Source organism: Tilletiaria anomala (assembly GCF_000711695.1).
Source record: "Tilletiaria anomala UBC 951 chromosome Unknown K437scaffold_115, whole genome shotgun sequence".
NCBI classification, from domain to species: Eukaryota; Fungi; Basidiomycota; class Exobasidiomycetes; order Georgefischeriales; family Tilletiariaceae; genus Tilletiaria; species Tilletiaria anomala.
This window is the reverse complement of record NW_013546907.1, coordinates 27,996-55,846: the sequence shown is the minus strand read 5'-3', so window position 1 is coordinate 55,846 and position 27,851 is coordinate 27,996. Positions and strand designations below refer to the sequence as shown.

The 27,851-nt window shown below is 55.8% G+C and overlaps 12 protein-coding genes across 12 annotated transcripts; 7 read left to right on the top strand and 5 right to left on the bottom strand.

Annotated features, from left to right (window-relative positions):
- Positions 1 to 1,627: 1,627 nt before the first annotated feature.
- Positions 1,628 to 4,740, top strand: K437DRAFT_251199 (uncharacterized protein; the record flags this gene model as incomplete). The annotated part of the gene is made up of 2 exons (XM_013385338.1): positions 1,628 to 2,316; positions 2,388 to 4,740. Exons 1-2 carry the CDS (start codon positions 1,814 to 1,816, stop codon positions 4,738 to 4,740), a joined length of 2,856 nt encoding a protein of 951 aa, XP_013240792.1. The 5' UTR covers positions 1,628 to 1,813.
- Positions 4,741 to 4,950: 210 nt separating this feature from the next.
- On the bottom strand, positions 4,951 to 8,456 carry K437DRAFT_270516 (Adaptor protein complex AP-2 alpha subunit; the record flags this gene model as incomplete). Its single annotated transcript, XM_013385337.1, has 7 exons — positions 4,951 to 5,046; positions 5,117 to 6,246; positions 6,337 to 6,657; positions 6,728 to 7,937; positions 8,006 to 8,145; positions 8,235 to 8,325; positions 8,415 to 8,456. 7 exons carry the CDS (start codon positions 8,454 to 8,456, stop codon positions 4,951 to 4,953), a joined length of 3,030 nt encoding a protein of 1,009 aa, XP_013240791.1.
- A 659-nt stretch (positions 8,457 to 9,115) lies between these two features.
- On the bottom strand, positions 9,116 to 11,206 carry K437DRAFT_251191 (14-3-3 protein). The gene is made up of 5 exons (XM_013385336.1): positions 10,687 to 11,206; positions 10,362 to 10,553; positions 10,170 to 10,284; positions 9,918 to 10,095; positions 9,116 to 9,845 (listed from the first exon to the last, which is right to left on the bottom strand). Exons 1-5 carry the CDS (start codon positions 10,751 to 10,753, stop codon positions 9,606 to 9,608), a joined length of 792 nt encoding a protein of 263 aa, XP_013240790.1. The 5' UTR covers positions 10,754 to 11,206; the 3' UTR covers positions 9,116 to 9,605.
- A 929-nt stretch (positions 11,207 to 12,135) lies between these two features.
- On the top strand, positions 12,136 to 12,991 carry K437DRAFT_259346 (uncharacterized protein). Its single transcript, XM_013385335.1, has one exon. The coding sequence runs from the start codon at positions 12,357 to 12,359 to the stop codon at positions 12,522 to 12,524; it is 168 nt and encodes a 55-aa protein (XP_013240789.1). The 5' UTR covers positions 12,136 to 12,356; the 3' UTR covers positions 12,525 to 12,991.
- Positions 12,992 to 13,474: 483 nt separating this feature from the next.
- K437DRAFT_259343 (alpha/beta-hydrolase) lies at positions 13,475 to 15,202 on the top strand. The gene is made up of 6 exons (XM_013385334.1): positions 13,475 to 13,953; positions 14,024 to 14,188; positions 14,256 to 14,359; positions 14,425 to 14,518; positions 14,587 to 14,757; positions 14,824 to 15,202. Exons 1-6 carry the CDS (start codon positions 13,599 to 13,601, stop codon positions 15,114 to 15,116), a joined length of 1,182 nt encoding a protein of 393 aa, XP_013240788.1. The 5' UTR covers positions 13,475 to 13,598; the 3' UTR covers positions 15,117 to 15,202.
- Positions 15,157 to 15,863, bottom strand: K437DRAFT_259342 (putative small nuclear ribonucleoprotein F). Its single transcript, XM_013385333.1, has 4 exons — positions 15,716 to 15,863; positions 15,505 to 15,630; positions 15,360 to 15,424; positions 15,157 to 15,286 (listed from the first exon to the last, which is right to left on the bottom strand). The coding sequence occupies exons 1-4, from the start codon at positions 15,722 to 15,724 to the stop codon at positions 15,238 to 15,240; spliced, it is 249 nt and encodes an 82-aa protein (XP_013240787.1). The 5' UTR covers positions 15,725 to 15,863; the 3' UTR covers positions 15,157 to 15,237.
- On the top strand, positions 15,814 to 17,003 carry K437DRAFT_259341 (uncharacterized protein). Its single transcript, XM_013385332.1, has one exon. It carries the CDS (start codon positions 16,014 to 16,016, stop codon positions 16,827 to 16,829), a length of 816 nt encoding a protein of 271 aa, XP_013240786.1. The 5' UTR covers positions 15,814 to 16,013; the 3' UTR covers positions 16,830 to 17,003.
- K437DRAFT_259340 (Rap30/74 interaction domain-containing protein) lies at positions 16,794 to 19,415 on the bottom strand. Its single transcript, XM_013385331.1, has 3 exons — positions 18,941 to 19,415; positions 18,052 to 18,868; positions 16,794 to 17,971 (listed from the first exon to the last, which is right to left on the bottom strand). Exons 1-3 carry the CDS (start codon positions 19,360 to 19,362, stop codon positions 16,868 to 16,870), a joined length of 2,343 nt encoding a protein of 780 aa, XP_013240785.1. The 5' UTR covers positions 19,363 to 19,415; the 3' UTR covers positions 16,794 to 16,867.
- Positions 19,416 to 19,691: 276 nt separating this feature from the next.
- K437DRAFT_239963 (putative DLD2-D-lactate dehydrogenase) lies at positions 19,692 to 22,065 on the top strand. Its single transcript, XM_013385330.1, has 4 exons — positions 19,692 to 21,068; positions 21,131 to 21,498; positions 21,594 to 21,732; positions 21,822 to 22,065. The coding sequence occupies exons 1-4, from the start codon at positions 19,884 to 19,886 to the stop codon at positions 21,834 to 21,836; spliced, it is 1,707 nt and encodes a 568-aa protein (XP_013240784.1). The 5' UTR covers positions 19,692 to 19,883; the 3' UTR covers positions 21,837 to 22,065.
- A 189-nt stretch (positions 22,066 to 22,254) lies between these two features.
- Positions 22,255 to 23,940, top strand: K437DRAFT_259338 (uncharacterized protein). Its single transcript, XM_013385329.1, has 2 exons — positions 22,255 to 22,314; positions 22,391 to 23,940. The coding sequence occupies exon 2, from the start codon at positions 22,619 to 22,621 to the stop codon at positions 23,750 to 23,752; it is 1,134 nt and encodes a 377-aa protein (XP_013240783.1). The 5' UTR covers positions 22,255 to 22,314; positions 22,391 to 22,618; the 3' UTR covers positions 23,753 to 23,940.
- On the bottom strand, positions 23,541 to 25,683 carry K437DRAFT_251174 (WD40 repeat-like protein). The gene is made up of 5 exons (XM_013385328.1): positions 25,615 to 25,683; positions 25,484 to 25,520; positions 24,954 to 25,412; positions 24,188 to 24,872; positions 23,541 to 24,109 (listed from the first exon to the last, which is right to left on the bottom strand). The coding sequence occupies exons 1-5, from the start codon at positions 25,615 to 25,617 to the stop codon at positions 23,914 to 23,916; spliced, it is 1,380 nt and encodes a 459-aa protein (XP_013240782.1). The 5' UTR covers positions 25,618 to 25,683; the 3' UTR covers positions 23,541 to 23,913.
- A 401-nt stretch (positions 25,684 to 26,084) lies between these two features.
- K437DRAFT_279478 (uncharacterized protein) lies at positions 26,085 to 27,762 on the top strand (the record flags this gene model as incomplete). The annotated part of the gene is made up of 3 exons (XM_013385327.1): positions 26,085 to 26,337; positions 26,421 to 26,949; positions 27,033 to 27,762. 3 exons carry the CDS (start codon positions 26,085 to 26,087, stop codon positions 27,760 to 27,762), a joined length of 1,512 nt encoding a protein of 503 aa, XP_013240781.1.
- Between the last annotated feature and the right edge of the window lie 89 nt (positions 27,763 to 27,851).

Genomic DNA, 27,851 nt, shown 5'->3' with positions numbered 1-27,851 from the left:
CCCCCCGCCCCAGTCACGCATATCAGAAGGTTGGCACATCTCCCCAACCATTACTACTCTTGTAGCTACGGAGTCACTTGTTGCACATTCGTGCCATGCACAGCTTCAGGCAATCGCAAGCTCTAAACAGTCGCTGTGGATTCGGTTGAAGAGCTTTTTGATGAAGCAGGCGAGAAATATGAAGTTGAAGGGGAGGTCAGTGCCACCAGCACAAGCACATGACCTTCAATAGCTGGCATGGTAAGCTTGTCGCTGTGATGGCCTGGCTAACACCAGTCAATTCAGTTGAGTTTATTGTCGAACTGCTGCCATCTACCCATCTCAAACGTGCATAGACCACGTCCGGTTGCTCGCGACCTACGCTCGCTGCGCGTTGGTAGGCTGCCTGCAGACAGGAGTAATCGAATTCGCTCGTCTCGCTACTTTCTACATAGACATCATGCAAATCGATACAACCGAAGCATTCGAAGGCAGTACTGCCAAAGTTGTTCGTGACACATTTGCCCTTGCCATGCTAGAAATGCATAAGATATGAATCCTAATCGGGATGCAGCTCTTTGACGTACGCCTTGTATGACGGTAAGCGCTTGTTTCCATGGCAGGCGCAAGAATATGATTGCCTTCTACACGCACCACTACAACCCCATTTGCGCACCATACTCGCCAAAATCGATTTACCAACTGGCGGACAATATGTCGTGAACCTAAAGGCCAAGGCTGAAAGTTCGCCAAGTTCACACCTCAGGTAAGATCCTGACCGCTAGTATGTAGTTGCGGAATATGAGGCTGACCACTTGCGGAAGGTATCTGACGCACCGTGCAGACCGTTATCTGGGAGCTGTGGAGCCTCAGCACGGGGCTCTAACCCGAGTCGCAACAAATACTTCAGGACAATGTGCTCAAGAATTGGGAAAAGGTGAGAGCGTCTGCACCCCTGCAGCACCCGGCCATCCTTGACAAATTCTTATGCTCTTACACGTTGCAAAGCGAGTTCACTTAGGCTCGTCTGCCTGGTATAAGCTTCGAGCGACAATGCGCGCAGGGATTGAACGGTGAAGCTGATCTTTTGCTAGAGGTTTGATGCGCATTTTAAGCCAGGTCCAGCTGACCGATATATTGACAGCGCTGAGTCTTCTTGTTGCACACTTACGGCAAGGTTGAGAATGCAATGCATGCCCGTAAGCACGAAAGGAACAATACAAGCAGCGGGCGGCCCTCCATGTTCTTTTGTGCTTCGATTGACGGTCCGTCTGATTGCACCAACTTTCCATGAAGACGTGCATGCCGAGCGGCAGTGTTTTCCCTTTCGGCTCGTCTGTCCCCGATCACAAGTCCACACTTTCCTAAACAATGCTCTCGCCGTGTGAGCAGTCATTTACGACTTTGTCACGAGGGGTTATATGTATCGCGCATGCACTTTTATGTCTTCTCTCACCGACCAGAACTGGGATGGATCAGAATGCATTGTTCGTGGCTTTGCACCGAATGCGGATGTGCGCCACACCGGTAAGGTGCCGCACTGAGCCCCTGCGACTACTAGGCCTCGAGACTACCCAAGAGACGCCTGCGGTCTCCTTGGTGCTTGCCCACGCGGTGCTTGTTAGTGAGTTGGACGACTCGCTGCGTTGAACATTCTACGCTCCTCTTTGTGATGAGATGGATTGAAACAACGCCGGATCGCAGCGCAGTGAGGAATGGCTGGCTCTCCTTGGCCATCAGTTTCGTCCAGTTCCAGAACATCGGACAATTTGCTGGGCAAAACGTCTGATCATTCGCTGGGTAGACATCACCCTGCATTGGTCGCATCGTCGTGATGGATGACCTGCTGGACCTTGACTGGTCCAAGCCTGCCGAAAGTAACAAGGGCATCGGTACGAAGCCTACCGCTTCGGCCGGTAGCGTAGGCCCGCCAGCATGCACAGTTGGCAGCTCGACATATAACTTTGATGCCCTCACGCGCGCCCTTCCCTCGGGCTCCGGAGGCAGCACCCCGGCACGAAATGGCAGCCCTGCACTCACCGCGGCTGGACACTCCAGCCCCTCGCAGCTGACTTCGACCAAGGGGGCTGCGAGTGGTGGCCAAGATGCTTTTGCGTCCCTTTTTAGGTCGTCGACAGGCGGGGTTGCCAAGCCGAACCCAGCAGCACAAAACAAGCTCACGCTGGCGGAGAGGCAAAAGAGTGCAACAAGTGCTTTCGGCAGTGGAGCATCGACATCTGCTCAGACTAAAGACACTGGCCTCAACTGGGGAGCTGCAGACGATTGGGACTTTCTGGGTGAAAAATCTGCTTCCAAAGCAAACAGTTGTATTCAGAGGCGAGTACAGACTCTATTTGCCTTACGTCCGTGCGGTCATCTTACTTTAGTGCGGGTCCTTTGCACCTCAGGCCGACAGCAGCGCCAGTGCCCCAACCCCCGGCCAACAAGCCAGCTACTATTCCGTCTGTCACCCGCGAATTGACCCACGACCCCTTTGACTTTTCCGCGTTCGAGGATTCTGGCACTTCGCAATCATCAGCGATCGGTGGCCGACCTGGTGTCGATGCCGACCCCTTCTCTCCTACTGCCTTCCGAAATACGCAGACCACCAAAGATGCTGAAGGCGATGTGGATGATATCCTCGGAGCACTTGCACAGCCTGCCAGTCAGGCAGCAAAGCCTGTACCTCAACCCGCGCTAGCTGGTAACGGAGCTCGCAAGGGCGCCACCAGCAACTCCCCAAACGGGAGCCGTCCTACCTCACCTCCACCGCATCTAATCGGAAAATTAGTAGAACTAGGCTTTGCCCCGTCCGAAGCACGGGCAGCACTTGCAAGCACCGAGTCTGGCACAGATGTTCAAGCTGCTGCGGAAGTGCTACTCAGCAGAAGGTCGGCGTCTACTCCCAGCACGCGTCCCGGGCGGCGCAATGGCACAGCAAGGGGCGGCTCGCACGGAAGAAGTAGTGGGGACGATGAGGGGGATCGCGAGCTTGCTGAGCGGCTGCAGCGCGAAGAACGTCAGTGTGCACGTGCCAGTGATCGGGAGCCTGCGGCGAAATCGGATGGCCTGCGAACCATGAAAGACGAGTTTGCAGCATGGCAGCAGCGTGAAGCTACACGTAACAATGGCACTGCTAGTCGCTCCGAGCGCTTCGCTGACGATTCTGACTCGGCCATACCGCCAGACTGGGCCAAGTCCGCCGATCAGATCTATGCCCAAGCATCGGAGATCGGCACGGCCGTCTTCAGCCGTGCAAATGCTTTTTGGAACACGGCTAAGGCGTCGGCTGCCAAGGTGCTCGAGGAACGGCGCATAGCAACATCGGCCGGCGGATCAGCAGACCAGAGCGAGCGAGATTCGGGCCGTTCTACGCCTGTTTCCGGTGACTTTGGCGTGGCCGGTGGCACTGCGGCACGAGCGCTGCAGAAACGATTGGCTGGAAAAGATGCTCCGCCGCCTCGAATGGACGGCCGGCCGCGATGGATGGTTGATGCTGCCGCTACTGACAGTGCAGATGATAACGAAATGATGAACACCCCTTCAGTTGCAGGACAGCAACATTCAAGTAGTCACCCGGCAGCTTCGGAGTCGTTCAAAGATTCGGACGACGATGACGATGCGCCGAAGCCTACCTTTGTTCCACCTAGGCCAAGGCCGGAAAAATCAAGGCCTGCACCAGCGGCGAACTCGGAGAGAAAGGCGCCAGCTTCAAGTTCGGAACGGCTGGCTGCCCAGGAGGAGCCTGCTGTCTACATCTCTCCAACTCGACGCGGCAAAGCACGAGAGCTAGCGCAGAACGGTCCAACTGCCGCTCTATCGGCAGCTGCAGCCTCGAGGCCAGTTGGGCCGCCTGTCCACCAACGCACACGAGTCACCATTTCTGACCCGCCGGACATCATTTCGCGTTTCCTGGCACTGAAGCAAGCCGGAAATGCCCATTTCCAGAAAGGCGCATACGGCGATGCTGAAACGTCATACACCAAGTGCCTCGAAGCGTTGCCTGATTCGAGTCTGCGGCGCATACCGGCGTTGAACAACCGCGCTAGCACACGTCTCAAGAATGGCGACTCGGCAGCCGCAATGCGTGACTGCGAGAATGTCATGAAATTAATCAACCCAACGTCTGGCTCGAACAGCTCCGATATCGCACCTTATCGCCCCAAAGAGGAAGCGCCACTGCCACCTGAGCTTGCTGCAGAGGTGAATCTGCGTGACGCATGGGCGAAGGCATTGCTACGCCACGCCCAAGGTGCCGAAGCCTTAGAGCGCTGGACGACAGCGCGCAAAAGCTGGAACTTGCTCCTTGTCTTCGAGAAGGAAGAGGGCAGCGGCAAGAATGGCGTGACGAATATGCGCACCGCTCAGGAAGGACTGAGAAGATGCATGAAGATGATCTCGGGCGGCAAGGACAAAAGCGCAGCTCCAATTGCAAAGCCTTCCCGAGCTGCTGCTGCTGCTGCTGCTAAAGCGCAGAAAGCTGCGGTATCCAAGCTTGCCGCTCAGAACGCAGCCAAGGAAGCTGAAGATGCGCAGAAGCTGTCGCTTAAGGACACTGTCGATGCCAAGGTCGCCACGTGGAAAGGCGGAAAGGAGACGAATGTCCGTGCGCTCGTGTCGAGTGTCGATACTGTCCTTTGGCCTGAGCTTAACTGGAAGAAGATCGGCATGCACGAACTCGTCACGGACGCGCAGGTTAAAAAGAATTACACCAAGGCGATCGCGAGACTGCATCCTGATAAAGTGAGTGCTCCGTTTTGAACCTCATCTGTGATGTCGCTAATCGATATCTGTGTGGTGTCTCTGTTGCCAGCTCAATGTCAACAACACAACTCTTGAGCAGCGTATGACTGCTGCGGCCGTATTTAGCGTATTGAACGACGCGTACGCATCATCGCAAAAGTGATTGTCTGCCCTCGTCAATGAGCTCGAACATACAATGCATGTAGTAGACGTCTGGAAGCGTTCGTTTCATCCACTCTTTTCGTCTCCCATGTTCCTTACGAGGCTAGTCATGATCGCTTCGGAGATAACGTCATTCGTGGTTCGGACAGTGATTCGGCACAGCTTTACAGTCGAGAGACTAGGTCAGCACGTGCGTTCTGACCATATGTGTACCTATGTGCCCGTGACTCACCTTGGCAGTTTTGTTCGGCTCGACGCGGAGCAGGCAGCCAACCTTGCCAGCATGGGCCATGTGTAGCACTCCCGCAGCGACGATATTGACTGGATTTGGATCGATCCCTTCGAGTATCTTGAAGCGCGCTCCACTGACGACTTTGCGATTTCTGTCGATATCAACGTCTCCACTGCTTGTGAGCTTGAATCCGAACACCTTTTGTGATTCACGCGGCGGGCCGCCAATTTGTCGCCAGCGCTCAAAGAAATCGGCTTGGCCCAGCTGCACCGGCTCGATGAACTTGGTCAGCACGACCGGTAAGCGCAGCGTGATCTCCTGCAAGGAGCCTGCTAGGTACGAGACGCGCATCACAGGCGGGTCCTTGAAGAAGTCTATGCACTCTAGCTCGACGACCTGCTGGATTTGTGACATCCCAACGACAGTATTCGATGGAATTGTGGGCATCGTGGCCGACAACGCTTCCGGCTCTTGCGATCGGACGGTGACGGTGAATGAGGTAAATGGCGCGGCGATCTTGTTGCCAAAGTAGACTGCGAGCCTGCCGAGGCTGTCGTGATACTCGGCCTTGACACCGATTTGAAGCTGTGAATCTTCGTAGAGAACACCGTTGTGCGCAAAGCAGAGCCGGCGGAAATGGCGGTCGAATCCGGGAGTAAAATTAATTTTGGGAGCGTCAGGTCCCCCGTTGATCCCCACTGTTAGTCCTGTCTGTTGCAGTGCAATCGGACTCGTTGGTGACCGTGACGGCGCATCAAACTCGTGGTTGATCAGAGGCTGTTGAGCGCTACCTGCTCCATCAGCCGCCTCTGCCGAGGCCGCCTCACCGGAGCCATTAATACTCATATCCAGTCCCTCCAAGCCTGCGAGAATGTCGTCTCTGTCGGCACCTCCGTGGGTACCATTCTCGTATGTGCCAGCAGTGACACATCCATCTGAATGCCCATTGGACTGGATGAGCGTAGCTTTTGGATCGTACGCAGGCATTGCTCCGCCATTCGCTGCCCCGCGTGCCGCACTCTGCTGCCGCACCTGCTGCCGATCACGGTTGGAGTCCTTGCCCCCGATGACCCAGGTTCGCTTGTCCTCAGTGTTTCCATGCTTGCTGTGCAGGCGATTGAGAAGCAGAGCTGGGACACACGAAGAGAAATTGGAAAGCACGTGTCAATCATCGAATCGCTTACGCCAATACCGTTCGAAGGTCGCGATGAGGCACTTACAAGCCTTCTCCGAGAAAGGTGGCATCTCGTCGCAGACGATCTGCAGCAGCTCATCGTCTGGCCGTTCCGCCAGCGCAACGTATTCGCACGCTCGCTGCTGCAGCTCGGCATCGAGTACGTGTCGATATCTTTTAAGGACGTAAAGGACCTGTTCTCGAATCTCGGGGAAGAGGTTGAGCCACTTGACGTACGTCGACAGCAGCAGTGCGCGCGTCGGCCGTGTGCAGAGGTGCGAGCGTGAATGCAGAGCATGGAACTGCTCAATCGGACTTGCGCCTTCATTGTTCGCTATAAGGTGCCCGAACTCGCCGAGAATGTAGCCTGCAAATTCTGGGCGTCAGCTCAGAGACCCCCGAAAAGCTGGGATTCGATGAGCATCGCAAGCACTCACCCCCGACCTTGATCATGTTTTCGTGGCACGCCGGAGACTTGAGGTGCTCGAGACATTTGGTGGCCGCGTACTCCTGCACATCCTCATTGTTCGTGACAATCTGGATCACTCGGAACCAGACCTCTTCTCCAACGTGATCGCCCGCCGAGCTGATCAGCTGTAGAACCGTGTCGATATACCATGCATACTCTGTCGCGAACTTCTCCGTCAGGATAGCAATCTTGAGCACCAGCTCTTCCCGCATTGCGTAGTCCGCGACGGAAAGGTAGCGCAGCATCTCCGTGACGATGACTTTGGCGTTCGTGACGTCACACATGCTGTACAGCAAGTCCAGACCTCTCCGCCGCACGCTAATGTCCCGGTCCTTGAGCGATTGGATGATGGTTGACTGATGCATCTTGATTGGCTCGAGCGACTCCGCGCAGGCAGCGAGATGCGCCATGGTGTCGAGACCAAGGTAGCGGATGTTGGTCTCTCGGGAGAGGATGAAGCGACCCAGCAGAACCGCTGCTCGAGAGACCACCGTGGATTCTGTGTCGATGTGAATGGCGAGATTAATGGCTTCGAACAGCACGGCTTTTTGTGCATTGTTGTGTTGGACGTTCTTGGCCGACTCTGTAGATGCGGCAATGATGGCCTCGAGAACTTCGTTGATCGTCTTCCGGATGGTCGGATCATCCGACGGTGGGTAGTATTGCAGCAGCCGCAGGCACTTGATTTGAAGCCACGGTACCGGAACGCGGTAGTAGACGTACTCGTTCGAGTAATCCTCCTCAAGCACGGTCCTTGCTAACCGGTCCACGGCCTTCTGGTATGCGATGCTGTACGCATCCGTGTGCTCTTGTGCAAGAGTCACTACCAGGCTCGTAACGGCCAATGCAACGCCCAGATTCTCCTCGTCCATGAGCGAGACGATGCGCGACGCCCACTCCTCCGCTGGGAAGATGTCCACGTGCTTGCGGTACAGGCGCAAGAGCGTCAACGCCGCTTTCTTCTTGACAAAGCTGCAAGATGTAGGCGAAATAAGCAGTCTGTGCACATCCGCAACCAGCGCCTCGGCCATCTCCTTGCCTCCTATGTTCGCGATGGCATGGAGCGCAAGACAGTTGTTGATTTCGTTCTTGTCGTCCAAATCCTTGCGGATCGAGTTGACCACCAGCCGTACGAGGTCTGAATTCTCATGCATGAGCAGTGTGATCGCTAGGTAGCCCTGTAGACCGGCCGTGCTTGCAATCAGTCCTAATAACACAGCCGATCACCACCGGCGCAGCAGCTCACGATTTGCTTTTCTGAGTACTTTGGACTCGCGATGAGGTTGATCGCCTCCATGTGCCCCACATCGACTGGGTAGCCGAGGATGTAGGTGAAAATAATCTTGGCCAGATATTTCTTCTTGTCATATCCGTCCAGATTACCGTCTGCAAAGCGAATGCGCCGGTCGAAACAAAAACCAACACGATTGAGCGAGACGAGGACGGCGCGGGTAGCATCGCGATCGTCCTCTCACCCTTGAACTTTTGCCGGATTTTGGCCATCTCGAAGTTGATGCGCTTCTCTTCATTTTCACGTACCCGGGCTTGACGCAGATCCGCAATGTACTGTAAAGTGCAAGGGGTGTCACGGGTAGTCAGCCTTCTGAACAGGGTGCCCCGTCTAGCAGTCACGTTAATGCGCGGCCGCTACGAACCTGTGTCAACCCCTTCATCGACGAGGTCACATTGCTCGACATCTTGAGTGGTGCAGAATGGCCGGTAGCGACACTCTGCCCTTCGGATGTTCTCGAAGCACGCCGTTGTGATGAACACGGTCTGCTCTCCCCGAAGCGCGATGGTATAGGTCAGTAGTATTGGACATCAACCCTTGGAGACACGTTGAGTCAAGGCGCATGGACTGCTGCTTGCTGCACGGTACACTGGCGATGGAAGGCACAAGGGGAGGCTGGCGGAACCATACGTTAGGTCTGGTGACGCGCTCTCTCAGCTGCGGTGGGCAGCAGTGCTGCCATCGGCTCGCGGAGTGCACGGAGATTTCAACACCTGCACTATGATCATCTGCATCAACATATCGTACTGTGATCCGGATGGATCATGGAAGGCCATGTATGCTGTGTGCATCGGAATGGCACGTCTCCCGTTTTGGAGCAGCATCTGGGCCCATGGTCTGTGTAAGGTCGAGGTGGCAGCTAAATGCGTGTCGTAGAACTAGAGGGCACTAGTGCGTCTTTATGTGCACACAAGCCTATCTCCCTCGCTGGCGATACAGATAGCATCGTCTAGCTAGTCTAGATTTAGCAGGTCTCGCAAGGAGCTACTCTCATAGGAAGGCCCAATCGCAGGGCAAGCGTACAGCAGCTGGGAGAAAGGCAGACCTGTATCAAGCAATGATGATATCGAGAACGGATTGTACTGTATTCTGATCAAAGGGTTTACGAGACATGGAGGTTGGGGGAGACACGAGACGAGAGAAATGAGAGAAGAGAAAGGAGGACAAAGCTCGCGGGTGGGCTACAAGCGATTGTCACCTGCCTCCAGTGCATGCGTAGGTGAGAGACTTGCGCGCGAATTGACGTGATGGGAAAAATGACCCGAGGGCTGCTTGACTGCGCGTGGGGACAGCGAAAACCCGTAGAGATGACTTGGCGGCTTTTCTTGAACCTTTCTAGGACAGCGCGGAAACCGAAAGAAGACCAATTCGTTCATGAAAATCGTTCAAATGTTTCCCCAAGCACTCTTATTGGCCCGACCCCTCGTGTATCTTTAACGAGCAGAGAACCTCCTTAGACCGACGACGATGCAGACAACCCTAAGACCGTGGACGAAGCGCCTCCTTTCCTCCTTCTTCACTGTGCTTAGTTGTTTCCAATTCGAACACCGATCCTCTAGGCGGCCTCCTCGCCTTTGGCAGCCTCAGCAGGGGCCGGCTGCTCGCCAGCGGCTGGCTCAGCCTTCGCCTCCGAATCTTGCATGTCGCTCGTCCACAGGGTCAAGTTGTCACGGAGCAGTTGCATGATCAGAGTCGAGTCCTTGTAGCTCTCTTCAGAGAGCGTGTCGAGCTCGGCGATGGCGTCGTCGAATGCCTGCTTGGCGAGGTGGCAAGCACGATCAGGGCTGTTGAGAATCTGTAGAGCAGCATCAGTTCAAGTTCATCATCAGCCTGCATCCAACGTAACGAGCGAAGCAAGCATGCTCACCTCGTAGTAGAACACGGAGAAGTTGAGGGCAAGGCCGAGACGAATCGGGTGAGTCGGTGGCAACTCGGTGACCGCGACGTCCGAAGCAGCCTTGTATGCCTCCAGCGACTTGTCTGCAGAGTCCTTCCGCTTGTCGCCCGTGGCGAATTCAGCGAGGTAGCGGTGGTAGTCACCCTTCCTATATGCGCAAAAAGGTTGTGCGTCAGTCAACGAGCGTGGCTGCCTCGAGCAAAAGTGAACACTCAGACGTACATCTTGTGGTAGAAGACCTTGCTCTCTCCCGAAGCTGCGGAAGGAATGAGGTGCTTGTCGAGAACGTCGAGAATGTCCTCGCAAATCTTGGCGAGCTCGGCCTCGATCTTCTCACCTGTGGCGGGAGAGATGCCGATCGAACAGATTAGTCTCCTATCAATCCTGGCACGAGCCAAGTGGTCGTGTACTCACGGTACTTCTTGATCATCGCAACCTGTGCCTCGTTGCCCTTGCTCTCCTCCTTCTGCTCGATGGAGGAGACAATGCGCCAGGATGCACGGCGAGCACCGATGACATTCTTGTATGCGACCGAGAGCAGGTTCCTCTCCTCAACAGTGAGCTCCTGGTCCGATGAAGCAACGCGCTTCATGTTCTCAACCATCTCTGCGTTCATGCCAGCAGACGAAGCGAAGCACCAGTGGATGTGTCAGTCGACATGCATTGTAAGCTCCGCAAGGGAGCGAGATGGTGGATGTGTGGATGCATTTCGCGCGGACATTGGTACGGAATGACTCACCCTCGTATCGCTCAGCCTGCTCAGCGAGCTTGGCGAGGTAGACGGAGTCCTCACGAGTTTCAGGCATGATGAATGAGTGTGGTACGTTTGTACTGGGTAAAGTAATATGCGCAGGAGTGTCAGCAAACCTTGATCAAGGTTGTGCGCGTGCGTAGTCGTGTATTAGTAACGGTGGGACGACAACATCCGCGCGCATAACAACACGCATTCTCGCGACATCCTGTCGCAGGATACCCCATCATCCCGCAGGCAACACCGCTCAGAGAGCCTGACACCATCCCCTCAGCCTGCTGTTGACGCCAGCAAGAGTGTCGTAACCGATTGCGTGTACTGGAGCCAAAGTTCGATATCTCCAAGCGTGACTTGCGCGTCGTGACGAGCTCCCGCGACGAAACAGCAACCTTCCCTCGCGCGGTATCGGCCCGCCTCCGCGCCCAGTTTCACAACTGACAGGCCCTGATGTCCCTGTGCGTGCAGTAGTACTCACCTTTAACGGCAGACAGATGGGGCGACTCGGGGCGATGTCTGGTGTTATACGACGCGAAGTAGAAGTGCAGCTATAGGGTAGAAGGTGGAAGGGAGGTTGAGAAGGAGTGGGCAGGGGAGAGGGAGAGGGCGAGGCAGGGGGCGCGGGAAAGGGGGCGAGGTTGGGATTGGGTGGGTGTGCGGTGTGGCCTGTGACCGGGGCCCAGCTTACAGAATACACCTATAGATACATTGCTGCCTGCACTCTGCGGCGCACCGCACACGCAAGAGGGGGGGTGATGTTGGCTGGTGCGCTGGCCACAGTCTCACAACCCAAGAGTCTCTCTTGTGTGCGCTGGCTTGCTCTCGGGTGGGCTGCCAGCTGGACAGTGAAGTGGACACTGGTTCCGCGCCACTAAGCCCCGCTAACCTTGTGAACAGCCTGGGCTTCACCCAGCACTGGAGCGGTCTCCTCTCTTCGTGAGACGCGCGCTTGTCACCATCATCAGCCGCTGCCCACAGCGTGAAGATATGCCGCACCGCGCACAGGGCACACAACACCGTATGTAATGATTCACACAGCCTCCAGCAGAGTCAACAGTGATTGAGGGAGTACATGAAGCAACCCTAAAAGGCCTTCAAACTCGGCGCTGGGAGCCCGAGTTCCGCTGGCAATCACACTTTACGGCAGCGGGGGCGACACCAGCGGGAAAAAAGGACCCAGAACCCGCCCCCCCCAAGCATTTTTGAGATGACTTGGTATACGGCATTTACATAGCCAAACAGGGTATGGTTTGCATGATCTTCCAAAATTGCAGCTACCTTTGCTTTAAATTGACTTGACTTAGCCAAGCAGGCGAGGTGAAGGCAAAGGGTGAAGCAGACGGAAGTCGAAGTAGTCAGGTTGCAGACTAGTTGGGAGAAGAGAAGACGACAAAAGCGTGAGCGGCGTTTTGAAATGCTGCGTCGTGCGACATCGGTCATGCTAATTCTTGACGACTCTGACTTGACCTCTGCATCTAGAAGATGGCTTCCAGGCGTCGCGGATGCTACGTGTGAGCGTCTCGGCTGCGTAGCGGATATAAGCAATGGGTTTTCTGACGCAGCAACCCTCCTCGAATGACTTGCAGGTGCGGCAAAGGTACGCCAAGGACTAGCTCACAGTCGACAGTTTGGCGGCCCTACATATTCTGTTGCTAAACAATATGTGCTCTTCGCTTTCAGTTGGTCACTTGGCGGAGGCATGCACCTCTCAGGAGAGGCTTTGCTTCAACTGCAGCGAGGTCGGTCACGAGTCCTCGGCTTGCGAGGCACCGAGGACAACCGAGTCAAAGGAGTGCTACGGCTGCGGTGTGCGTGTGCAGACTTTTTAAAAGTCCCGTTAGGCATAGGTAGCAGATTCCCGCTCGGAAGTGCTGACGTTTTAAGCATCGGTTTGTTGTATGCGCTCAGGGCAAGGGACACATTAAGAGCGAGTGTCCAACTGCCACTGCTCGCCCTCCCCGCCCCGTTGTTGCTCCCAACGCTTGCTACGTGAGTGCAGCCCTGCCTGATCCTGACACCGAGAGCATTGCAGGAGCGCTCACAAGTCGGGCTCTTGCGTCCTTTTAGAACTGCGGAGGCGTCGGACACGTTGCTCGCAACTGCAACAGTGCTCGTGGCGCAATCGCCGCTGTTCGCTGCCACAAGTGCCAAGGCTTTAACCAGTGAGTCGACGTCCGTTTCAGAGCACCAACATGGTCGTTCATTCAGGCGATTGACTCCACATTCCTCTTCATACAGCTTTGCAAGGGACTGCAAGGCACCGGTCGTTGCTGCTCCTCGCGTACCACGCGCAGCTCAGCCGAAGAAGTGCTTTTCGTGTCAAGTGGTTGGCCACATCGCCCGTGACTGTCCTCAGGCTGAGCCTGCCGCTACAGCTGACACCGCGCTCGTCGCTTGATGTACTGTCTCCGCTCGATGTACCTTCGTCGCTTGATCTATTTTTCCTTGACTGTAGTCGTTTTACGAACCACAGCCGAAAGCTGAGCGAACGCCCCTCTCTCTGTCTCTGCAGCCTTCGGGGTCCCTCAATGGCGCCGGGAAGAGGGGATTCTGAAATTCTGCACAGAACCCCACTGCCGTACCATTTTTGTAGCTTGTCAGGCGACCGTACATATGCTGTTTATACATGCATGAAGCATGCCGCTCAATAGTGTTGAGTATCCGTGTGCCAGTCTCGTGGAGAGCACGGCGGAATGATGTGTAGACAGCGGACTGCACCGCCAATTTGTGGTGCCAAGACTGACGCAGTGTAGCACAATCTGAACTCCATCCGCCCTCTCCTTCGATCACCTCTTGCGTTGATGCGTATGCAAGCTCTAACTCGCAGAAGCAGAACGGACGACAGAGTCAAGACGGCAGCCGTGTAACGCTCTCCTCGCCTTACGCCGCCACCGGCCCCCGTAATGATGTATCCCTCTCGCGGACTCCTGGTCCGGTGCGCGACAATGCTGGCTCTCACTACGGCGCAGCTTGCCCGTGCCGCATCCCTCTTCTCCTCGCGGCCGGTCCCGGTCGTGCTGTGGCACGGCCTGGGAGACAGCGCATACTCAGAGGGCATGCAATCGCTGGCTGACAGCTTGCGAGAGGCGTTCCCCGGGCTCTTTGTCCATCTCGTCGCGTTGGAGGACAGGGCCAGAGCAGATCAAAAAGCAGGCGTGTTTGGCAACGTCAACGATCAAGTTCAGCAAGTGTGCGAGCAGCTCGCGAGCATCAAGGAGCTGAAAGATGGATTCGATGGCATCGGCTTTTCCCAAGGAGGTGAGCGATTCAAGCGGACGGGCACAACTCACCGGAAAGGGACATGCTTACCTACTCGTCCGGCTCATAGGGCAATTTTTGCGCGCATATGTGGAGAGGTGCAATAAACCTGCGATGCGCAACCTGGTGACTTTCGGCAGTCAGCACATGGGAATTGCCGACCTTCCAGCGTGCTCTCCAGCAGACATCTTCTGCCGTCTCGCGGAGGGCCTGCTCAGAGGCGGCATCTACACGGGTATATATCGAAACCAACCAAAGATCCAGGCGGAACTCATCAGCTGAACCACAACCTCTGTCCGCAGACTACGCGCAGAACAACGTCGTCAGCGCGCAGTATTACCGCAATCCGAAAGATCCGAGAGCTTTCCAGAACTACCAAGAAAAGAATCACTTCCTCGCAGACATTGTACGTTCTCCTAGCCGAATGCTGCACTTGCTTGTGCTGATCAGTCGTCGCTTTGTTGCACGAAGAATAATGAATTGCAGGTCAACCAAACCTACATCAAAAACCTCAAGTCACTCGACAATTTTGTCATGCTGATGTTCGACAAGGACATCACGGTCGGTGAGTTGCACAGAGGTAGGGCAACAGTTTTCCGACATCCGCGCTCAACATGCTGCTCCTCTTTGCAGAGCCCAAGAGATCGAGCTGGTTCAGCTCTTACCCCGTTGCAAACGGCATGAATGACTCGGCACATAAAGATCCACGGAATCAACCATTGCCCTTACGACAGAGCCCGATCTACCTCGAAGACAGACTGGGGCTGAAGAAGATGGACAAGCGTGGAGCGCTCGTTTTTGAAAGTGAGTCCATTCGCTCGTGTGCTAAGTTCCCTCTCACTGAAACGCAAATTTTCTTCTTCCTCGCAGCCTGTCACGGGCCTCACATGCGTATCGACTCGGCATGTCAGCTCAAAGTCTTTGGAAAGTGGATCGGCACACCAGCATCTGTGCTTCCGCGTCCTGTGCGACATGCTTGGGCTTACGTCAACTGGAACCTCCTCGGTGTGCAGGTTGGCTCCCTTCCTGCGGTCATCCAACTCACCCTCTTCTCCTGGCTTTTGCTCAGCATGCTGGTGCTCTCACGACTTGCTGCGGTTGCAGTCTTGAAGGTTGGCCGCACTTTGCATGTGCCGAGAAGAGGTAAGATTGCCCTGTCGTAGCTCCATGATCCTCACAGGTTCACGTGTATTGCCCTGTTTCCCCTGTATCATAATTTGTCAGGTATGCTCAGACACATTTTACTGCGGTACAATTACAAGAGAAGGACCCAAGGGCCTCAGCCTATATTGCCTCCTCGCCAATCTCTTTTAGATATAGCACATTGTTACACCTGTGTAAGTTGGAGTCGATTAGACGCATTCGAGCATAGTGTCATTTCGCAATCCAGTAATACCGTGACTTACCGAATGAAGACCTCTCCAAGCATCCCATTTGACTTGCCATCCTGAAACTCTTCTGTGTTTGCCAGCTGCGAAGCGGCCATGGGCAAAAGGATCAAAGGTTGAACACAGGCGGCAGCGCCTGATGCATCATACGTTTGCAGCTCACCTGGAAGTTCATGTAGCTATCCGTGCTGACGAGGAACCCCTTGTACTCCATCCCCCACTTGAGCTTCACCAACACTTGTTTTCCAGTCATTGATGCCAAGAATGGCTTTGGGTTGACCGGTGTGAACTGTGCAAAGAGGCACTGGTGTTAGTACGTATGCAGGCGCCCTGCTTTCATCGACGGCCCGGTATCCGTCCGTGGAAGCACTCACGCTTGACATCCTGCCTACAAAAGCCTAGCTGGTACGCGGGAGGTCTACCGATCCGTATGCTGCAAGCGAGAGTCGAGCGTCAAGAAACAAAGCAACCGCCGTGCACGATGCGATGGTTTAAGAAAGACGGGTATTAAGAGAAGAGCGAGCAACATGTCTGCAAAAAGCATTCGTGGCTCCATGGGAGAAGTTCCGCCGCCAAAATCCCTCACGAGACCTCTCGGGCCTTACCTCGCGACTGTTTGGTCATCATAGAGCAAAGATGCTCTTTCGGGTTCTTACAACATGATCATGCCGAATGCTCAGCTCACCCGCACAACATGCCATGTCCTGCAAAAATGAGGGCGGAGACGCCTCCGATTCATCTCTGTGGGGAGGCTCGAGCTCGGATGGCGATAGCGGCAGCGGCAGCGACGGCGACGCGCTGCAGCCCGCAATCCAAGCACTCCCTTTTAACATTTCAGGGCTCTTCTTCTTTCGGAACCTGATCGACCAGCCTCTCCAGGACGATATTGTCGCTGAAATCGCATCGCAAAAATACTTTGATAGAGAGCGCGACCAGGTGATGCTCTTCGAGAGCGCGGTATCTGATACCTCCAACAGGTGTTTGCCGACATGGACAAACTCGCTTATCTCGAAGCTTGCTGCTCTTTTGCAAGACCAAGTACCACCGAGCGTTCACGAGCTCCTCTTCTCATCTCAAGCGCGCGCTGGTTGTGATGTAGACCGTCAACTAAGGCAGCTTATCGTCAATATGTACCGTCCGGGCCAAGGCATCGCCGACCATGTCGATCTTTTGACACGCTTTGGCGACGGCGTGATGATCTGCTCCTTTCTGTCCGGCATCGCGATGGAGCTCAAGCAGCTATCGAACAACCAGCATGTATCGCTATGGTTACCAGCCGGGTCCGTCCTAATCCTCACTGGCGATGCGAGGTACACATGGACACACGGAATCGAGGCGCGAATGGTCGATCACGTGCAATTGACTTCCTCTAGAAGTCGCCAGACCTTCCGTATTGCCAGGCAACACCGTCTCTCGGTGACCATCAGGTGGATGCTCAAGGTGGCAGATGTGCTCTCAGACACGACGCAATCGCATTTGCGAGCGTAGACGCAGCCGCCATCCGAGGCAGCTGTAAAGTACATGTTCTAGAATCCTTCGCGCAACACGAGGATTTTTTTTGATGGGTCGTTCGGATGAGGAGCGGTGATGGCAATTCTCTTGAGGGACGAAGACAACAGCGCCTTACCTTCTTCATCTGTCGCTTTGGAGCGAAACGATTTGACGATTTCTGCTGTGGTGACTTTGGATTGCCGCTTGAGGAACTCGATCAGCTGCGCTTCCAGGTCGTTCCTCGGCAGTCTCTGCGACGGCGAACCGTGGCGTGAGCCGCGCGGCGACCCCACAGGGCTACTAGGGGAGGGTGATTTGACGTTAGACGTGCGGGGCTTCTTGTGCGCTCCTCCGCCGGTACCACTGCCGTGTCCGGCATCGAACTCGTCTGAGCTTTGCTCAGCACCTCCGCCGGCTCCATCCGTCTTGCGTTTGGTGCCAGTACCAGGCCCAAGCGAGCTCGGACCGGGGGAGCCTGCGCGGCTGCGTACAGCGCCGGAAGTCGAGCGATTGGGACTGGTGGCTCGTTGCGCTGCAGTCGCATGCCCGGCACCTGGAGGGGGCGAGACTTGCCTGCTTGGGTGAGCAGTCCCCCCTGGGCTCGTTGCACGAACAGCTGCTGGCGATTCCGCACGCGAGGAGCGCGACTTTGTCTCCAGCTTGGCGATCGGGGTTCCACTCCTAGACTCATGCCTCGAAGATGGCTTTGAGGGCGCTTGACTGTCCGTGACCGCTTCGCCACCCTCCTTGATGCCTTCCTTCTCCCTCCTGAGTCTCTCTTCTCTCGCCTCTTCGAGCGCCTTTTCAGGATTGGTGACAGCCAAATCCTCATCTTCCGACTCGTCACTTGCGTACGGGTTTTCTTCGTCGCTTTCATACGCTTCGTTCCCTTCGCGCTTTCCAAGAGCTTTCATGATCTTCTTCATCTGCTTTCCAGTCCCCGTCAACGTCCGATCCTCTTCTTCTTCCTCATCTGGCTCATGCTCGGCGCGGTGCATCTCGTCGCGGAGCCGCTGCTCCAGCTCGCGCGATTCTTCGTCCTCGAACGCGTCTCGGTCCAACATCTCCATACGTTCATCATCATCGGCAAATTCTTCCTGGTAGTCTAGCTCGTCTGCGGCTTCCGGCATCTCGCGTTTCTAAGTTGCAGATGAAAGGAAAGCGATCAGCAATCATTCAAGATCAAAGTAACATTGCCTGTCCGAGTATGAATACGTACCGCTCTTCGAATGCGACCTTGGCTCCTTCCTCTGGGTCCCCGGTCCCATAGGTCCCCGCGATCTACGACGCTACCACCAGATCTTCCAGCAGCCAAGCCGATGCCCATGTTCGCAGCCCAACGCATATCTTCATCATCATCGGGATCCTCCTTCTTGACCCCACTCGCCGATCTCACAGGGAGCGGCGTGGACCCGCCAGAGCCCAGAGGAGTGCCGGCGCTTGAAGCAGCTTGTGAGCGTTCCCTGGCGCGCAATAGCATGGTTGATTCTTTGGTCTTTTGCTGCTTGGCGTAGATCTCTTCTGCTTGGTCTGCCGACAAGGTGGAATACTTGGGCCGCTGTAAGAATTTGTAATTCTTTTTCACAGGAACGACTTTGAAGGCACCAGAGCCTGCATGATCGAGGATGAAAAAAACGTGGTGACTCGACTTGTTCTGCTCCCCTTCCATTCTGCCTATCCATGGCGCGTATCCTTTGCCCTGTGCCTTTCCCACAACAGAAACCCCATTCTTGCTGTCGCTGTTCACTTGTTGCTGATCCCGCGACACGTCTCGGGGTGGTGGCTTCCCGTGCTTGTCGACATATTCCAGCCAGTGTTTCAGCGAATCTTTGCCTCTCGGGTCGACTTTGCGGGCCGACTCCCATGCCTCGGACGTCTCAAAGTCCTCCAGGACCCACGGGAAGAACTCTTCCTGACGTGTCTGGCGTACAGAATCTGATGCTCGATGTACCTCTCGCACGCGCTTCTGGAATAGGTGACCCTTGCGCTTTCCCCGTGATCCAGATGCCGCGCTGCCTGAAGTTTCGTGAGAGGGCCTACGGAGCGGCATGGCGTCGTCATTTGCTGTACTATGCATCAACCTTTGTTTGTACCATCATTCCACTCACTTTGCTTCCTCCGCTTTGATAGTCGCCCTAGCATTTTCCATCTGCTGTTCGTCTTCAAAGTCGGGCCATACCAGCGCCTTTCCATCCTTCATGAAGATCCTCTTGCCCTTCTCGTTAAGGACAAAGTCGCCTGGCTTGGGCTGCGGAATTTTGGGTCGTGGGGGAAACTTGCGGTTCAGCTTGATCGGCAAGGTGAAGTGCTCCGGATTGGATGGCTCAACGGCCGAGTGGGAGGCAAACTTAAGAGAATGGTAGTTCCAGTCTCCTGGGCCGAGCGAGTAGAGAGGAATATCGCGAAAGCCAGCAACCGGCGGTGGTTGCGATGCTGCTGATTGTGCACTCGAGCTGGCAGCCTGCTCCCGCTTCACTGGCGAAGATCCGTTCACCTTCGCCGGCGCGTCTGGATCTGGTTTGACGGGCATGTTGGAGGCTCCCCTCGCCTTCGCTTGCTCTCTCTCTCTTCCTTGTCTGTGTGCTCCAAAGCTAATGTGATGATGGTGCTGATGATGGAGGTGCCCGACTCACCCACTCAGGCGATGAGCAGTGGAGCTCAGATCAGCCAACCCTACAACAACTCCAGAGTGCGAATGAACAAGTAGGATTGGACTTGCCTGGTCACGGCGCAGCGGCAGTGTGCCAGTGTCAGTGTCTTTTGGAGCTGTTGTTCTGGCGCGGTTCCTTTCTTTTTTGCTGTGGCCGAAGATCTCCGCAACGATAATGAATAGTTGGTAGCTTCGTAAGTAATGGTCCTCTTGCAGGTTGTGGTAACCTCCCCCACTTAGTCTTGATCTTCTTTGTGTGGTCTTTCGTTGCTCCTTGACCGTTTGGTATCTGGCGGCAGCAGAAACTTGGCCGCCAGTTCGACGTCGATACCGATCGTCGAGAGGTAGCGGTACCGCACCGGGGATTTCTGAGCCGCTTCGCTGCAAAGCCTCAAATCACGATGTCCTGCACCAAGTACGCCAGTACTTCTTTATTCAAGAGCGTCAGCTGGAATGGCGTCGCAAAACCAACGCAAGCCGCCGCCTCGAGGGCCTTCTCGTCGGTGCGCGCTGTACGAAACGGCCGAGCGAACTCTGGGAGAGGAGTTGCAGGCGCTTCCTCAACAAGGGCTCTGTGCATGAACGCACCTACTCCGCTTGGCTCATGCAGAAGCCTAGCCACCGAGGTCTCTCGCTCGCCTGCCTTTGCAAAACTTTCGGGCGAAGACATTGACGCACTAGCGCAGTGCCTGTCGTCGCCGGAAACCAGCTTGCTCACGACGATCAAGCCGGCGTCCTCCTCGACCAACGTCAGCCAAGTGGCGCCGGATGAGCTGGACGGGTACAACAACGATTGGATGGATAAGTACCACGGCAAGTCGCAATGCGTCATCAAGCCCAAGTCTACCAAAGAGGTCTCCAAAGTCATGAAGTACTGCTACAGCAAGAACATTGCTGTTGTCCCTCAGGGCGGCAACACTGGCCTGGTCGGCGGCGGGGTGCCCGTGTTCGACGAGGTCATCATCAACCTCAGCAAACTGAACCAAGTCCGTTCGTTTGATGCTACCGCAGGCACGCTCGTTTGCGACGCTGGCTGCTTGTTGGAATCTCTCGATAACTACGTCGCAGAAAAGGGGTACATGATGCCGCTGGACCTGGGAGCAAAGGGAAGCTGCCACATCGGTGGCAACGTGGCAACGAATGCAGGTGGGCTGCGTTTCCTGCGGTACGGCTCTCTTCATGGTAATGTTCTCGGTCTTGAAGTTGTTCTTCCAGATGGAACCGTGCTCGACGGGCTTAGCACCCTGCGCAAGGACAACACCGGTTTCGACCTGAAGCAGCTTTTCATCGGGAGTGAAGGGACCATCGGCCTCATTACCGGCGTCTCGATCATCACGCCGCGACGGCCCGAGGCGCAGAATGTTGCTGTATTTGGTCTCTCAAGCTTCGAGGATATTCAGAATACTTTTGTTAAGACCAGGCAGCACTGCGGAGAGATTCTATCGGCATTCGAGTTTATGGATCAGGATGCGTTCGATCTTGTCCAGAAGCACGCGACCCGGGGCGTGAAGGATCCATTCAGCGATCGATATCCATTCTACGTCCTCATTGAGACCAGCGGCAGTAAGAAGGACCATGACGATGAGGTGCGTGCGTCCATGAAACCTTCACGTCTGTAGAACCGTCACTAAGCATTGCTCATATCCAGAAACTCACTGGCCTGCTTGAGGAGCTTATGGAGTCCGAAACAATCGTCGACGGCGTACTGGCTCAAGATGAGTCGCAAGCACAAGGGCTGTGGGCTCTGCGTGAATCAATCCCGGAAGCAGCAGGCAAGCTTGGCAGCGTGTTTAAGTACGACCTGAGCATGCCGATCGCGAAGATGAACGAGCTAGTCGTGGAGATGCGGAATCGCTTCGAACAGCAGGGCGTCATGGGCAACGGTATCAAGACAGTCGTCGGCTACGGGCATATCGGCGATGGAAACCTGCACATCAACATCGTCGCAGACTCGTACGACCCGAAACTCGAGAGCGTTATCGAGCCGTACATCTATGAATGGACGAGCAATGTCAAGTGAGTTCCTTCGTACGAGGTGCAGCCAAATCGATCCCAAGCCATGATCAGCTGATGGAGCATATTCTCTCCCTCTCTCTTACCCTGGTGCGCAGCGGTTCCATCTCTGCTGAGCACGGGCTGGGACTGATGAAGGCCACGAAGATAGGGTACTCGAAGAGCGCGACGTCGATCGAGTACATGAAGAAGATCAAGGAGGTGTTTGACCCGAAGGGTATTCTATCGCCGTACAAGGTATGTATAGATGACTCTGCCGCCCCTGTCAAGCACAGCAGCGATGCTGATGACTCACGCATCGTGACGCTGCTTTCCAACATGTGCAGTACATTCAAGTATGAGCAGATCCATCAGGTGACAGCTAAATGTATCTTACAAGTGCAAGAGAGTTTCGCAGGTAGGTTTGCGGCGAGGCGTCCGCAAAGCCCAACACCCTCCACGCTCCCGTGTTCTGCACCATACAAGCAAGCATGGAGATGCCGCCGGTGAGCTGAGAACAGAAGCGAGATGTGACGTATGGATGGATGGATGCATACATGTAGAGTGTACTGTAGCGCGACATGTAGAGATGCATTTTGATTCTTTTTCCGACTTGCCACGCGCGCGTCCTTCGCTGCGCTCCTGGGTATACTATTGCCACTAGTGGCTGCTCATCTGCCGCACGTCCGCCAACGGCACCGCGCCGCACAGCAAATTTTTCTTTTTCTCCATTGTACGCCATCACCTCACCCAGGTCCACCTCGTTCTTCAACGCACGACCAAGCACGCACGGCTGGAGTACGTTTGCAACAAGCAGCTTGAATCCCGACGGCCCTTTTGGGAAGAGCTCTCCGTAGACTTGTGTGCTGCGCCGACGCGTGAGTACGAGCACCCGTCTGTCACGGAGGGGCGGTGATGGAGCTAGGCCTACGCGATCAACACAGCAGAAAAAAGAACTGATAATAAACATCGCATCCGCAGCAAAAGAATTGATATCCGATATCCAGCTGGCATCCAACACCGTACAGACTCCAGACCCGTTGCACACCACATACCCCGTCTTCGAAGCTCGTCCTCACCGGGGTGCAACAGCAACCACACAGTGGGGATCATCAAGTAGGAAACGCATTGGCTACTACGCATCATGTCCTACCTCATCGGCCGCACACGGTCACAAGCATCGCACCACCAGACGCAGATGCACCCAGCAGCGCACGCGGGTGCGGCATCCAGCAACCATGCCGGTGAAGTCGGAGCACAGAACGGACAAGTCAACATGCAGCTGCAGCAAGGATCAAGCGCCATGGCGCAACCACCCGCGTACGGAGGCGTCGCGTCGAATCCTCAACAGGGACTGCTCGCACCGGAAGTCGCGTTGCCCGAGCAAAAGAAGAAAGGCCGGCCCAAGGGCTCCAAAGACAAGAACCCGCTGCTTCCCACCGGAGAGAAAAAAGCACGCGGTAGGCCTAAAGGCCGCAGGGACGGACCTCGTGCATCGGACGCACCGCCTCGCGGACGGCCTCGCAGGGATGTCCCGCGCGACCTGAGCTCATCCCCCAAGAAGACGACGGTCACAGGAAAGAAGCGGGGACGCCCGCGCAAGGACCGCTCTGATAGAGCCGGCGACGGCGCAGATGGCGCTGAGGAGCAAACTGTCGATGGCCAGCTAGCAATGGGCGGCGAGTTTGCGCAACACTCGAATTTCAACAACATGACCCCGTATCTGCCTCCTGGCATGTCGTGGCCCGAGCCGAGCTTTTACAACAACAGCAGCAACAGCAACGGCGGCAGCTGGAACTCCAGCGGTGGCCAGGCCAGCGCGCAACAGCAACAGCAGCAGTACCAGCAGGCGCAAGACATGCTCACGCTCAGCAATGCCGGTCGCAACGCCCAGATGAATGATGGCCAAGGCCAGCTGTTCAGCAACATTGCAGCAGGCGCGAGCACGAGCGGCAGCCGCAGCATGCGCCAAGCCGCCGGGCCGCGGCGAGCTCAGCTGAACGCATCCGGTATCTCTGCACTCGAGGCGCGCCTGCATTTTCCACTAGACGAATTCTTCGGGCTGTCGGAGCAGGCGCTCTTGGACATTCGTGCGCGCGTGTACAAGGACAAGCAGCAACAGGCTGCAGCTGCTGCGGCAGCCAACGGTGGCGGCAGCGGTCAGCAGCATCAACAGCAACATGAGATAATGCCGCCCCCTCCAGGCCACGCTGGGCCCGGCCCGATGCCGCCCTTGTCGCTCGTCTCGAATCAGCAGCAATCAGGCCCAGGTCGCTAGCTAGCCATATGCCAGCTCAATCCCGCTTTTCGGGTACCTTGCCCCCAGTCTATGTAACAGTATATTGCGCCTAAGCGCCTGCTCGTGGACACGTTAACTGGTGAACAGATGCGTTGGCCGCGGCGGCCGGCAGCCTTCCATTTTCCACTTCCTTGCTCCCACTACAAGTCCTCCCCTGCGCTCGTGCCCACCCCTGCCCCCCTGTACCATCTGACGACGCCCTGATCGCCGGCGGCGACAAATTTACCGTCGTTGATCCATCGCAGGCACCACATGGCGCCATCCTCGGCGATCGTGCAGACGCATACTTTGGGTGATGCAGCGAGGTCCCACAGTTTGATCGTCTTGTCGGTGGAGCTATAGGGTCACCGATAGACATCAGGCGTGAGTGGCGTGGCCTGCCGAGACTGTCAGAGACGTTCCTATTTTACTTACGTAGAAGCCAAGATCCGGCCGTCCCCGCGAATGGAAGCATCGACGACCATCTTGGCGTGCCCTTGGAGCATAGCGACGACGGTACCTGACGCCTGCTGGCCTTGCTCCCTCAGGTCTCTCGCGTCATGGACGGAAAGTGTCAAGTCCTCCGAGCCAACACTGAGGTGGTCTAGCCGTCTCTCTAGATCTGAAAGACTGCTCGATCCTGAGGAACCGCGATGGCCGCTCAGCGGCGCGGCTGCTGAATTTACGCTGCCCAGCACAGGAGCAAGCGAAAAGCTCAGGCTGCGAATGGGCGCTGCGTGATTGCTGAACAAAGCAATGACTGCGCCACTCTCTACATCATGCACGATCACCTGCCCTGAGTCCGTCCCGACAGCGACCATGCTGCCGGCTGGCGTGAAGCGCACACACATGCCCCAGCCTTTGCGCGCCGATGTTGGAATAGGGTTGCGCGCGAGGCTGCGCGTTGCCGATGAGGCTGATGCATGGTCTTTAGGGTGGATGACGGCGTTTGCACGAAAGCGTCGGAGAGGCGTAAGGAAGGTAGAAAGCGGCGATTGCTCTTGTGAATCGTTCGTGCTCGCCAAGTTATCCACGGTGATCCGGTATAGAGAGAGTGAGGCAGTGTTACCCGTTGTTGCCAGGATCGGTTTGTTCGGGTGCAAATCGCTCGTATATGCATCTACAGGAGGAGACATGATATCAGTCAGTGCATCGCCACATGGCTGGCTGTATGCTACGGTTATTGCCGCGAGTGACATACCTATCGGAAATGGCGTGCGCTCGCCAGGGAACGCCATGCGTGCAACGCTAGGACAATATGCTAAGCAAGAGGTCACCTCTTGCGCTTCGTCCTTTAATGCTCGGGAATTTTCACCATTTGGAGGCACCATCGATTCGGTCGCTTCGTTGCGATCGCCTTCTTGCGTTGGGGAAGAGGCTCCTCGAGCAGCAACAAGATCGTCAACTTTGGGCAATCGTGTTTGTTGGTCGTGGAACGATTGGATCTTCCAGAGAGCCAGGCTGCCATCCAGACTGTTGGTGGTCATCCAGCCTTGGGATTCGGAGACAGAAAGGGAGGTGACTGCATTTCTGTGAGGGGATTGAATGCTACCGATGGAGCGGCCCGAGTTGATGTCCCAAGCTTTGATCGCACCGTCAGCTGAGGCTGACCAGACGACTTTGGACGATGTAGCAATAGTCCAGATAGGACAGTCATGCTCTATAGACGGAAAGTTATGGCGAAATATCAGCAAGCGAGCCATTTATCAGCACCGCGATGCGTGCACCCACTGGAGGAAGAAGTGTAATCGGCAAGGAATTGAAGCGACTATGATGTTGAGAGGGGGTGTGCAGAACATGAAGTCAGCGCGTCTGTTCAGGGCGCAAACCGCCTACGCCGGGCTTTTGACCCTGGTACTCACCATATTGTCCCTATTTGCCGTTTGACAGTGTGCTCGAGCATGTCCCAGCACGCTGTATATGTCCGTCCTCCTTGAAGCCTCAAGGACGTGCAAGAGAGATGATGTGATCGGTAATGGAAGTCTTGCACTGGCGAGTCGTTGGGCGGAACTGCGCTCCCCACTGCACCGGGCAGCAGGCTGCCTCGCTGCTGTTTCTGTGCGCCAAAGCAGCGCCACAGCGACAAACAACATCTTCTGAATTGCTCATCTCCAGTGAGCAGTACGTGCTTGGCGTGATGGTTGATGCACATGGCATGGCAAAGACGGTCATCGAGCGTGAGGAGGGACAGACACAGCAGTAGCGTCGATAGGTGCAGCTGCAGAGCTCGCGTCCAGAACAAAAGTCTCTTCGCCGCAAGACGTAGACGATTGCCGCGAGGTTCGCGATGGCATCCACACACGGCACCATGGCATCGTCAGCGATGAGGTCCATGCCCGCCTCCCACAACGACGAATACTTCACCTTCACCGTCGGCAAGCTCGATGCCGGCATGGCAATCCTCATCGGCGAACGCGCTTCGCTCATCGAGTTCCCCAGCCTGCTTCTCCCGCAAGGCGTCAGCAGCGGGAGCGTCGTCAACATCAAGGTCCTGCGAAATGAGAACGAGGAGTGGAGACACAAGGAGGAGTTTGAGGAATTGCAAGAGGATATTCTCGATACTTTCGGAAAGGTCGGCCCAGCTGGTGAGTCCCTGGTCGATTCTTTGCCCATCTGCGATCGCCGCTGATCTGAGGCACCATTTGCTTCTCCTATCCATCTGATTCAGCGCCTACATTGAGATTGCGCAACGTTACGCAGACCTCGGTCACACTAGAATGGGACCGTATCTTTCTTGCTTCTGCCTCTTTGATCGGTCTCGATATCTTTCGAAACGGTCAGCGATTGGCGCCCATCCCGAATCCATTGCACAACACCAGCACCAAACTATCAGGCCTAGACGTCGATGCCGATTACTCTTTCCATCTCCTGCTGCGAACGACCGCTGGAACGCTATCATCTCTGCCCGTCAAAACACGCACACACACCGTCCAAGACACATCCGGTATCGCCGTCTGCTTTGGCCACATTGAGGATCCCGAACTGGAAGAAGCGGCTAAGGACGTGCTCAAGTTGATGGGCTGCCAAAAGTGGACGGAGAAGATCCAGATCGAAACAACGCATTTCATTTGCACTGATCCGCGAAACAAAGGAGATGGCGTCAAAGGTAGCATGGGCACTATGCACAACAAAGCGGCGCAGCTCAGCATACCCATAGTTCAGCCACATTGGCTCTTCGCCTGCTACACACAAAAGAGGTGGGTGTGCGATATGTAGTTGTAAGAGCAGTTTGCTAGATCAGAGACAGCATGCTGACCTTTCGTGATCTTTCTCCTTTTAGAATGGTTCCCATCTCCGCCTACTATCTTGGCCAAGACCCTCCAAACGCATCCACGATCCGCGAGACGGTTGCCCAGATCCGCCAACCACCGAGCTCCTCCGCATCTGACGCGACACACATGATGCCTCCGACACCCGTCACAGCGAACGGGATGGAACCGCAGACGCCCAGCCATGTTCCGCACATCGACGCGCAGACAGGAGAGACAAGGACTGGAGGCGTAAGTGTGCGGGAAGGCATGCCTGTCGGCGTCGTTACCGCCGCCGAGACGGATACAGAGCAAGGCGACATGACGTCAAATGCTTCTTCACAAGCGCAAGCTCCAGCAGCATCAGAGGACTCGGCAGCGACCCCACTGGCGACGCCGCAGTCGACCTTAAATGCGAGCGCAGAAGTTGAAGACGACTCAGCCAATACAGTGCCCCCAATGCCTTTCGAGAAGGACGCGCAGTATGCCAATATCGGCGCGGCGGCAACGTCAGCACCGACCGGATACGCCCAAGCCGCCGCACTGGTTCCACAGAATCGTGTCGTAGCGGGCATGGAAGTGCCCACGCCTGAGTACACTGCCGCAGCGCATGATCACGGCGGAGAGCAAGAGCCAGAGCAGTTGTCAGCTGCAGCAACTGTGGGTGTCGCGTCGAATGCGGCCGACAACCTAGGCGACGTCAGCCTCGTCACTACGGACGATCCCGGCTTGCCAGAAGAGGAGGAAATTGACCTCTCCTAGCGTGTAGCCTGCAAGCCGTATGTAATGTAACCACTTGAAGCTGGTTTGAAGTTATTGCTGCAGCTTTGCAGAAACGACCGCAGAAGTGA